At 35.2% G+C, this 12,366-nt stretch overlaps 1 protein-coding gene across 1 annotated transcript; it reads left to right on the top strand.

The window, feature by feature from the left end:
• Positions 1 to 1,108: 1,108 nt before the first annotated feature.
• Positions 1,109 to 4,535, top strand: LOC118056526 (protein DETOXIFICATION 54). Its single transcript, XM_073406712.1, has 3 exons — positions 1,109 to 1,872; positions 1,997 to 2,876; positions 3,701 to 4,535. The coding sequence occupies exons 1-3, from the start codon at positions 1,819 to 1,821 to the stop codon at positions 4,270 to 4,272; spliced, it is 1,506 nt and encodes a 501-aa protein (XP_073262813.1). The 5' UTR covers positions 1,109 to 1,818; the 3' UTR covers positions 4,273 to 4,535.
• Positions 4,536 to 12,366: the final 7,831 nt, after the last annotated feature.

Raw genomic sequence — 12,366 nt, 5'->3', positions numbered from 1 at the left:
ATTTGGCTTTCAAGGGTCCTTAAATCTGTCATCATTTTGGAAATCTGTCTCTCCACCCAGAATTTGTTGTAGCTGGATAGATTCCAGATTAAAAGTAAATAATTGAAAAGTTTTAAATCATTAATTAAGGGCCATATCTTTAAGAATCTATTTTTTGCACATAAATCAAACCTTTTCATAAAAGTTATTGCTTATTTACTTGTACCTAAAGTTTTAAAATCTAGTCTAGCGTCGATTTGGAATTGAAACCGGGCCGAGTTAAAAAAAATAAAAATAAAAAAAGAACCTGGTGTGATTCGGTGGGTTGATCCAGCAAAACCTGGTCAAAAACCCGATTGCAACCTGTTAACTTTGTTTTTTTTTTTTTTTATATAATTAAAACGATATCATTTTGATTTTTTTTGAAAAAAATTAACACAAATGACTTGGTTAAAACTCAAAACTCAGGTCTTCAATCATGCCGGCCACTAGATCAGGTATAAAAACTATATTTGTACCCCCATTTAATATTTTATCACCTTTAAGCATATTTATATATGCAAGGAACTTTCTACCTATAATCATAATCATATGCATATCGGATGGCCACTATAGAATGATTTTTCCTTGTCGATTGGGAGGTTCCTCCCTCATGGAAAATGCATGATTCATCATAATTAAATGTTTTTTTTTTAAAAGAAAATGATTTACATGGAGAATTTACTTTGTCTATTAACTATAATAGTATAATTATTATTTTATCAATACAATAAAAAATCAATAAACAAATTATAATACCCAATGGAATATTTTTCTTAATCTCATACTACTTCTTCATCATAAGAATTCTTCTCACCACCTTACAATCAATTAATTAATTATTATCTTTAGCAAAATATAATATCCATATGATTTACTAATTACCTTTGAAGTTGATTTAATTGCTTGTCAACTAATTCCCAACAGGAATGAGTGCATGTGTTCAAATATTCTTAATTTGATTGGATTTTTCTTCTCTATTCACATAATTTTAGAATGATTTACAACCTCCCAAAATTAAATTCGGATAAAAGTAAAATATTCAATTAAGTCCTTGAAAGTTGCCCAAAACCGACCACGTCCACTCTTCCTCCCTCTCTCAAGTCTCTCCCTTCACCTTTCTCTCTTTATTCTTTAGAGGTTTTCTTTTTCAGCAGTAAGTCTTTTAGAAAACCCTCCCTCCCTGTCTCTCTATGATACAGACCTGTCCTTTCCCTTACTTCTCTTTTTCTCTCTGCTGATCTCGCCGCCATTAGCAACTCCTACTCTTTAGTCTTTTCTTGTCCTTCTACGGTATAAATACTGCCCCTATACACATAGAAGGAAGGGATACACGCCAAGAAAATATTGTTGCAATGTTATAAAGCAAAGCAAAAGTTGTTTTTGTGTTTGTTTTCTTTGACTCTTGAAGACACACGAACATACGCATATATGCCTGTGCCTGTCAACCATCTTTCTTACTGTTGATTACCTATTTAATGCCTCTATTCATCTTCTACTTCATGCTTCAACCCTTTGTATTTTCTTCTATTAAGAGGCAGAGTAAAGTGGATTTGTTTACAACCTTTGATTTCTTCTTCATTTCGTGTTCTGATCAATCAAGAAAATAGAAACTTGGTTTTCCATTCCATTCCACTTTCAAAGAAAATCGTGTGCTTATTTCATACAGTTTAAGCTTAGTTTCTTGATATAGTATTGAAAGTTGATTAAGAAAAGAAGCAACTTTAGTTTATCCTTTTGGTTTGGTCTCAAGTTCAAATCTTTGCTTCTAGTTTACATGATATTTTAGAAACAACAACAATGGCGGAGAAAGACCCAGATTTCTATTCTCACAAACTTCCCTCTGCTTCTCAGGTGATTAAGTGCCCCCACAAAACAGTTTCTTGCCAACTAACTCACACTCTCTCTCTCTCTCTCGCTTTGCTACATGTTCTTGTTGATATTCATATTGGCATAAATGTTTTCTTGGGTTTAACAGGTTTTTGAAGAGCTAAAGGAGTTATGGGGCATGGCTTTGCCAATAACAGCTGCGCACTTAATGGCCTTCTTTAGAGCAGTGGTCTCAGTTATGTTCTTGGGCAGGCTAGGCAGTCTAGAACTAGCTGGTGGTGCACTTTCCATTGGGTTTACAAACATAACTGGTTACTCAGTCCTCGTGGGCTTAGCTTCTGGACTAGAGCCAGTCTGTAGCCAAGCTTATGGCAGCAAGAATTGGGACCTCCTTTCACTCTCTCTTCAACGTATGATCGTGATACTAGGCATTGCAATCATACCCATAAGTCTCTTGTGGCTTAATCTTGAGTCAATCATGAATTTTATGGGCCAAGATCCTAATATTACTGCAATGGCAGCAACGTACTGTATGTACTCTCTCCCAGATCTCTTAACAAACACTTTATTACAGCCCTTGAGGGTTTTCTTAAGGTCACAGCGGGTGACAAAACCCATCATGTATTGCTCCTTATTGGCTGTTATTTTCCACGTGCCATTGAACTATGCTCTTGTTGTGGTGATGGGATGGGGGGTCCCAGGGGTGGCATTGGCATCAGTTGTGACTAACATGAACATGGTGGGGCTGATGGTGGGGTATGTGTGGTGGGTTAGTGGACGATGGGAGATGAAATGGAGGGTTGAGATTGGAGGGCTGTGTGGTGGGGTGGGACCGCTTTTGAAGGTGGCAGTCCCTAGCTGCTTAGGGATTTGCTTGGAGTGGTGGTGGTATGAGATAGTGACTGTCTTGGCAGGGTACTTGCCAAATCCCACGCTGGCGGTGGCCGCCACTGGGATTCTCATCCAGACCACAAGCATGATGTATACCGTCCCCATGGCACTTGCTGGCTGTGTCTCTGCTCGGGTAGGTCCAAAAACTCACTTCCTCTTCACATAATCATCTAGGATTGTTACACATGTTCATATACTTATGTGCTCATGCGTCGAAGGCTCACTGTAACTTAGATTCTTGCTAAATAGATCTGTAACCATGTTAATTTCTCTATGATGTTACACTTCAAGAAGTCAAATATGGCCCCCTTTTTCTATCCCAAGCTACATCTTTAGTGTGTGGCCAAGTTCTTAGGGCAGTTGTGAGAGTGATTGCTTCCCGTTGAAACCTAATTCTGACCCAGGAAGAGAGAATCCACAGAATGAGAGCTGCATTCATTGGCCTGGTGTGCAGACCAGAACAAAATATTATTACTGCGCGCTACTTCATAGGTTACTTTGGTCTAAGAGTCTGTTATGTGAATAGTCTGATGAGATACGTACTAACTCTTCTGATATGGCTTTGGATATAATTTGTGTTAATTGGCGAGGATTTTCTTTTGTGCAAGATGAAAAGCGAGTGAAAAGACTGGCATCAAACAAATTCATGAAAAAAAGGCCTAAGCTTCTAAGCATGGTATCGATTTGTTAGGTGATTGCATCGTTTTAGAGGACCCATCTTAGATCACACACGTTGTGTGATTGGACATAATTAGTACACGACAAGAAAGCTTCTGTTTACTTCTCTCTCAAAGCTCAGATTCCATGTAGGAGTGTGGCGATCTTGCATGACCAGCAAAAGTGAACCAAGCGGCCTCTCTCCCTCCATTATAATTTGTTTTTTTTTTCTTTTTAATCCTCTTCCTTGTCCTGGTTAAAGCTCACAAACATCTACATACATCTATTGGTATAGTGCAGGTAGGGAACGAGCTTGGAGCTGGTAAGCCATACAAAGCCAAGTTGGCAGCCATGGTTGCATTGGGTTGTGCCTTTGTGATCGGCGTTCTCAATGTGACATGGACAGTATTCCTTAGAGAGCGATGGGCTGGTCTGTTCACTAAGGATGTTCTTGTTAAAGGTCTTGTAGCAGCTGTTTTGCCAATAATAGGGCTCTGTGAGCTTGGTAACTGCCCTCAAACAACCGGCTGCGGCATCCTACGGGCCACAGCACGGCCGGCCGTCGGAGCTCGTATAAATTTAGGCTCATTCTACTTTGTGGGAACACCAGTAGCAGTAGGCCTGGCATTTGGGCTAAACATTGGGTTTTCTGGGCTGTGGTTTGGGCTCCTCTCTGCCCAGATAGCTTGTGCGTTGTCTATTCTCTATGTTGTCATGGTCCGTACAGACTGGGAACACGAGGCTTTCAAGGCGAAGGAGCTAACTAGCATGGAGATGAGCGCATGCAATGGCGATGGCCACAAAGAACACGAGCAAGACGAAGAGAGTAAAGGTTTGTTGATGAATGGTAATGGTGGCATGGTAGATCATGTTTGAATTATGACAGAACGTGTAATGTGATAGATGGTGCTTAGCTTTATGAGATTTCTTTTCGTTGTTTCGCTGCTTTTTTGGGGAGGATCTGACGCATCCTTGGAGTTTTGTGTTGCCTTTCTTTGTTGTTTTGCTGTGGCTGTACTGGAGAGCCTGTTCGTGAAGGTTGCCATGGAGCTCTTTTGTGTCAAGAAAGAATGCCACTCCCCATGTAAAAGCACTGTTACTCTAAAGAGGAATGACCTCCACCATGCTTCTTCTGGAAAGCTGCTTTGTTTTTGTTGTGTTTCTCCTTCTCTGATTGCTTGATTTGCTCTTCGACCCTACAAATGGCCAGGGGGAATCCACTAGCAACAACATTTTAAGATTAAATATATGAATTAACCAATAATAATAATAAAAAGGAATCAAGGTGCTGCATTGGAGCTGTGTTAAAGCTTTGTGATGATATTAAAAAACAATTGGAGCTTAATCGAGAGTTTGCTAGAGGAATTCCCACATGATCGCTTGCAGGACTTGTAGCCAGAAAAGAACAAAAAACAAAAAACCATATTAATATATCTTGCTGGCCATGGCCATTAATATTAGTAGAACTAAAGACCATATTAATAATAAATATCGTAACTATTTTCTCTTTAATTTGAAGGATTAATTTACTATTTGAGATTAACATGTGTTCTCATCACATTCATCTTCTTTGCTGTTATTTTGGAATTTTACTTGAAATTTTGAAATTGAAGTGTATAACATCTTAATTACTTGGTGGGCATGCATAATTGTTTTTAGGAAATTAAGAAGTTTATGCAAATATCTTGATTTTGCTAGAATGGATATTAGAAAAGAGGAGTCTGAATTTAAATAAATAAATAAATGAAACCTTGGTTTGTATTACGTACTATGAATATGTGAGTATGTTACTGCATATGCATACTTTATGCATATGTTTTTTCAAAGAAAATGTTTGAATATAAGATTTTGTTTTTTTTGAAAGGAAGATTTAAATATCAATTGAGTTAAAATGTTGAGTTTAATTTTAATGGAGTATGAAAATTCTTGCACACTAAGCTCTAGCATTTTATATTTGACGAGCCTGTTTGAAATTATAGTTGTGGTTGTTTTTTAAAGTATTTTTATACTGAAATACATTTAAATGATATATTTTTTTTATTTTTAAAAATTATTTTTTACATTAGCTCATCAAAACAATTCAAAATACATTAAAAAATTTAATTTTTAATAAAAAAAATTAAATTTTTACGGTGCCTAACATAATCATTATAGGCAATATCTAGTTTATGCTAATTCACTTATGAATTAAATTGAAATAATTAAAAATATAATTATAAATTGAAAAATTGTGTTATTATACAAGTATAATTTGAGTAATTTTCTCTTACAATCACTACTTTTTCTTCCTCCTTCGAACAGATGACTGAATCATTCTTTCCAAAATAATCTTGGTCCAGACTGTTTTAAATCCGCTTGGTGATCATCACAGCAAACACATTTCCATCACTGATCAAATCGCAGACCTCTTGCATCCAGCCCAGCAAACAAGACAACATTGTTTATGGCAAGATGTTGGATTCTAACGAAATCCCAGGAGCAACAAGTCCTGCTTAGGTCAGAAACCGACAACAGCACGTAATTTACAGAGAGACGTTGGAGCCTACAAAATCCCAGAAGCAACAACAAACTCTCCTCAGATCAGCAACCAACAGGACAACGTAATATGTGGAGAGACGTCGGAGGATTATGAAATTTCAGGAACAAAGAACTCTGTCTTAGATTGTGATTCAACATGAAGAAAAAAGGGAAAGTGCTTGGACATATGAGCAGATCATGGATGCAAATTACTGCAGACTCCTACAAGCCAGGAACACATTTATCTCTAACAATTAAAAGCTTTCCTTTATACATGATTTATTACTATAGTTATCCCAGACCTTGCTTCTGTAATAGTAAAGTCATAATTCTGCTAAAACATCATCCCCTGTTCTGCTATCTTGAAACGCCCTCTTCCTCTGCCTCTTAACTTTTCTTTACCTTTTACTTAAAAAAAACACCATAGTCTAGATTTGATTATGCTTAATCGAAGTCTCGTCTGGAAAACCAATGACTTAGGTAATGTACATGACTTGAAAGAGTTAGGAGACGTTTGCTCTGCGTTTCAACCGGTGTTTTCATCAATTTCATTTTTTTTTTGTTAAAATTGAGTGCGGTTTGTATTTTTTGGATTGTTTTGATGTGCTGATATCAAAAATGATTTTTAAAAAATAATAAAAAAATCATTTGCATGTATTTCGGCACGAAAAGCTATTTGAAAAGCAAACGCTACCACACTGCCAAACAGTCCATTATTTTCTTTTATTTGTATTTAAAATAATATATTTTTAAAAATTATTCTTGATATTAGTATATTAAAATAATCTAAAAATACTAAAAAAAATTAATTTAAAACAAATAAAAAATTTTATTTTTTAAAAAAATATCTTTAAAACATAAAAACAAACACAAACAGTAGAGTTGTTTGCCAACTTTCTATTAAAATATTTTTTTTAAAAAAATTTATGTTATTTTATCGATTTTCTTTTTACTATTAGAGTCACGAGTGTGTTCTTAGAAAAAGAGTCGTGTGGATAATAAAAGGGACAATTACTAAATGCGGCATGTAGCATGCTCGTTTCTTAACGAAAACAGGTCCCTTGTCAGACAACAACGGGTTTCGCACCTCTTACCTTTTATGAATTATCATTCTCAAAAGGAATTAAAGAAATAATTGGAGTCTTGAATCTTGCATAGAGGCTTTTTTTTTCCCTGAGCCTTGGAAGGGAAACAAAATAATGTTGGTGTTGGTTAATTTATAAAACATATAATAGACATTTAAAAAAAAATTAGATTTGAGGCCCACTTATATTTGAGATTAAGACTATGTTGGATTTTGTAGTTTAACACTAACATAAGAATATTAACATGTATTAAAACATAATTAAAAGTGAATGAAATAATCTTTAAATAATAAAAATTTCAAATTCAAAAGTTTCATAGATTGAACAGTGGACAGTGAGCTTGTGGGTTTATGAGTTGGTTAAAGAAAAATATTTGTTATTAAATTCTTTTTTGATTAGTAATTTTATTTATTCCTTCAAATATTTTAATACATGAACTGATAGATTAATTATATAATGAAAATAAATATTATTATGAATATTCATAAAAACAATTCATGAGCTTGGGACATTCATGAAAATAAATAAGAACATTATGAACTATGAATATTCATTTTGAATTTGGTTGAGGTGGCAGATTTAAATTTATAATTATTAGTATTGTGATTATTTTTATTATTATCATTAATAAAAAAATAAAAATAAAAGATTATTATTATTGAAGAAAAGCCATAAATTTGATTTCAAGAAATAAAAACTATAAAACTTGGGTAATGTAAGTTTAATATTATTATCAATATTAAAAATATTATTATTTGTATTATGAACATTACTATTGCTATTATAATTAATATTATAAACATTATTTTTGGATTTAATGTTGCAGCTAAACCTATCATGTTGGGTCTGGTTGTAACACCCCACCTCACTAGCAAGATAGTCCCACAGGCCCGCACGGGTTTGTTCTTGTAGAAGCGAGCCCACCGTGAGGCCTGACTTCCCAAAACGCGTCTTGCAGAGTTACACAGCGGACTGGGCCCTACAAGATACTGTCTGCTCTGGGTCCCACCCCCTGGCCTGAGTCGACGGTTTTTCTAAACGCGTCTCACTAGTCAAGGTGAGCATGCACTTATAAGGCACTGGCTCTGGTCCGATGTAGGATCTTACAATCCCCCCATCTTAAGACGAGCCGTCCTCGGCTCTGTGCTCACTTCCCAAGGCCCGCACGGGTTTGTTCTTTGGGGCCTGACTTAAAACGCGTCTTGCAGAGTTACGCAGCGGACTGGGCCCTACAAGATACTGTCTGCTCTGGGTCCCACCCCCTGGCCTGAGTCGCGGTTTTTCTAACGCGTCTCACTAGTTAAGGTGAGCATGCACTTATAAGGCCCTGGCTCTGGACACTCGTTTCCGATGTGAGATCTTACACTGGTGTTGCAGTCAAATCCACATCAAAGGCTTGGTGCTTTGTAGACAAACCCAAAGCTCTTTCTGCATTATTGTCAGATCTAATACTCTTGAATCTTAGCTCTTTTTTTTTAATATTTTTTATTTTAATATTTAATATTTAATTTGTCTATCTTCTGTAGAAAACCTGTTGAGCACAATCAAAAGTGGTGCTGTGTTTTGGAACCGAAAAAGGATCTCCATAAAAGTGAACTGAAAGCTCGGTTCTTTCCAAGGATGAGTTTTTGAACAAAAATTAGCATCAATAAATGTGGTTCTAATTGAAGGAGCTTGTACTTAATCCTGGTTTGTAAGAGTTGCTTACATGATGTTAAAGTATGCTGTTCTATCGTGACTCTGTTATTGCAGGCTAGTGAGATAACACCATCTCAGATGGCGACAAGCTGCAAGGTGGCTGTTGACAGTGTGAATGTGAGCAAGAACCGGTACTTGGATGTCGTACCATGTAAACTGATGTTTTTAAATTTATAGAAGCTCAGGTCACTTGTATGTTGCTTCAATTTTTTATTAGTTTATTTTTTTCTCGTGTTATTGATTTGTGTTGATCAAAATAGGGCTGTTCTTAATCCATTTAAGGATTATAGACCATCTGCGACAGGATATATATAAATGCAAGCCTCATCACGGTAGAGTACATTGAAGCTTCAGTTTATTCTGTTTCTCAATCAAAATTCATATGAGGTACTTGAAACTATATTTCTGCATGTGATTCTGAATTTCTTACCCTACAGGAACTGCTCCTTTCTGCAGACTTCTTCATCATCAGAAAACATTTCTCGGTTCATAGCTACACAGGGGCCACTACCACATACATACGAGGATTTCTGGGAAATGATAATACAACACCATTGCCCTGTGATTGTGATGCTTACTCGATTAGTGGACGTGGGCTACAAAGAGGTAAGTTTTATTTTATTTTACCTGTATATTCTCAAACTATCAGAAGCATTGTCGATGATGGTGTATAGATCATTTAACCAATCTGAAAATGAGAAATTATGTCTGTGTTTTTTGGTTACTGTGCTGAAATAGAGAGCTGCAAGAAGCACAACTGTACCCTTTGCATTAGTTTGACTGTTTTTAGCTTAGGGTAAGGAATTTATGTTCACGATTGCTGTGAATATGTAGGCCAGTGTCACATGCTAATATTGAAATGCATTTTTAGGTTCTGAAAAACCAAGTGATCATGTTACTGATATTTTGAAAGATGCAGGAGCTGTCTCTTGTATGTGGCGTGCATCTGTGGTGGAAAACAAGGGATCAGGGTACTGGAACTGTACCCTTCTGGCAGCTGGGATCTTGTCTACATCCCACTTCTTTGAGACTGTTATTGGTCAATCACCTCAACGGAGATCCTATGAGAACAAACATCCTCCACCTGAGCATATTATCACCAAATTCAGAATCTGCCTGGATGGAGGAAAATCATTTCTGAGGTGAATTAATGTTCAAACAACTTGCTGACTGAATTAATGTTCTTGGAACAGTAATAACGTTTGGCTCTAAGAATTTTATTGCTTGGAGTGTTTTTGATGACAGCCCTGTTCTATGGTGGAAAAGGATTAACATGTTATCCCCTTCTCCTGATTGTTTTTCTTCCAGGCAGAGGAATCGCCTATGTGTGTTCTGCATATTCAGTATCCCGAAAGGCCTGATCATGGAGTTTCCACGAACACAAATGGTGTCCGGGAAATTCTCAGAAGAGCATACCATACGCCACCCAGTCTTGGCCCTGGTAACTTGCTAGATCTCCATAACATCTGAGACAGCCTCTCTCTTGTTCGGTGCAGGAATTGGTACAGACTTTATTTACTGAACATGAAGCATGTACCTGGTTTTTTATATCGTATGGCCTTGCTGTCATAATTTCTCCTCATGGTTCGTCGTCGTCTCCTTTTTTCTTTTCCTCGTTAGGGGTGAGATTTAGTCTTTTCTTTGTTTTCATCGCATAGAGAAGAAAGAGCTTTGAGTTTTGCAACGGGATGTGTTTTGAAGTAATTTTTCTAGTTATGGATTCATCCCAATTATCTTTGCTGCAGACTCTCTTCAACTTTGTTCACTGGGAACAATACATCTTCTGCTATGAAGCTGCCATTGATGAACAGCTAGCATACCTCGAAACTTCGTTCCAATTTACTTTTTCCCTAGGATTATCCTTCTTACCTCCTTGTTTTTGCATTTCAATATTATATAATCACAGTTTAATCATTTCATTGTTCGATATTATATGGAAAAAACCATTTGTTTGATCCAGTGAACGTGTCTTATTTCATCATGCAGCTACATCAGCGATCTTTGCTCATGATTAAAAATAACTTAGTTGAATCGAGGGAGCTGCGACTGCTAATCATTTCTCAGAAAGTAATGATCATATACACCGCTCTGGGTATGTTTGTGCCCTAGAACAGATTGTGTAACTCTGACATCTTATGATACTAATTTTGCTCTGAATACTGTTGAGCAGCCAGGTTTTCATGCTTGTAAAAAGCTGCCAGGAAGCTCTCTGGATCCTTTCCACGTTCTAGCATGCACCTGCGGTTGTCTCTGTGCATGAAGATAATCGTAGCCATTGCAACTTCACAATGGATGTCCAGATTGTCATCAGTTTTAAAATTCTAAATGCTCAAAGCGATTTTAATAGACAAATGAATTTATTGACTTTGGAAAAGTCTCCAACTGATGTTCCAGATTTTATTATAAAAAGGCCGTTTCATTCTATAAAAAAATTAAAATTCATGGGTCAAGTTCAGTTTGATCCAAGTTTCAAGATAATTTTTCATTGCTGTATGTTTTTGAAATTAGCAATGAAAGGTTGTGCATAAAGAAGAACTAAAAAAAAAAAATCCCAACTTTTAGAGATATTATTTTCAGTTTAGTTTGGTTTTAAAAAAAAAAATTAATTTTTTTTTAAAAAATACCAAAATCGAGCCAAAATTGGTTCAAATTGACCGGTTTCGATTAGGTTTTTGGACAAAAACATGTTCAACCTAGTTTGACTCGGTTTTTTTTTTTTGTTTTTTTAGTTTTAGGCTTGTAAAACCGAAATTGAATTAAACTGGTTGGTTTTTTTAAAATTTTAATTGGTTTTTTTTTACGATTTAGTTTTTCCAGTTATTTTTTTCAAGTTTAATCGGTTTTTAGTTTTTTTTATTCACCCCTGCCAACTTTACCATGCTTTAATTATGAAGGCATTTGGGATTCTTAGATCAGCTTTTGTTACTGAGATTAAATTCTTATATGATCCCAAACATATTATTAACACCTGAGTTGCTATCCTCATTAAATTTCATCAGTCCCTTTACAAATAAATAACATTCTTTTAGGTTGATAAACGCATGGGTCTACGCTTATTTGTTTTCGTGTTTTGTGTGATTTTTAAAATTTAATTTTTTTTTAAATAATTGTTATTATAATATTAAATAGCACAATCAAGCTCTTGTAAAGTGACACATTATAAGGACTTAAAAGTCTATCAACATACTGAGATTTGTAAATTTTTTAGGGCTAAATTGCAGATATACTTTCAACCTAAATTAGATAAATAAATTTAATTTTATTGTAAAAATTCCATAAAAAAAAAACCTAGATTGAGTGATTTTAAATACGTATTTGGTAAAAATTATGGTTGAGGTTTATGTACAACAAAAAACATGTATAAAATATTTGACTGTGGTTGCTTTTTAAAAGTACTTTTTACTTGAAAATACATCAAATTTGTATTTTATTTTTAAAATTATTTTTGATATCAACGCATCAAAATGATTTGAAAATATAAAAAAATAATAAATTTATTTGAAGTAAAGAAAAAAATAATTTTTTTTTAAAATTTTTTAAAAAAGTGCTTTTGAAATATAAAAATAAACAAAATCTTGCGAAACTTAGTTAAAAAAAATATAAAAACTGCTTCACAAAAACTGTATTTTAAACTCAACTTTTTCATGGATCCCATAGTATAAAACGCTAT

Source organism: Populus alba, chromosome 19 (assembly GCF_005239225.2).
Source record: "Populus alba chromosome 19, ASM523922v2, whole genome shotgun sequence".
Taxonomy (NCBI): Eukaryota; Viridiplantae; Streptophyta; class Magnoliopsida; order Malpighiales; family Salicaceae; genus Populus; species Populus alba.
Note: the sequence above shows the minus strand (reverse complement) of the source record. Positions and strands in the feature narration are given on the sequence as shown.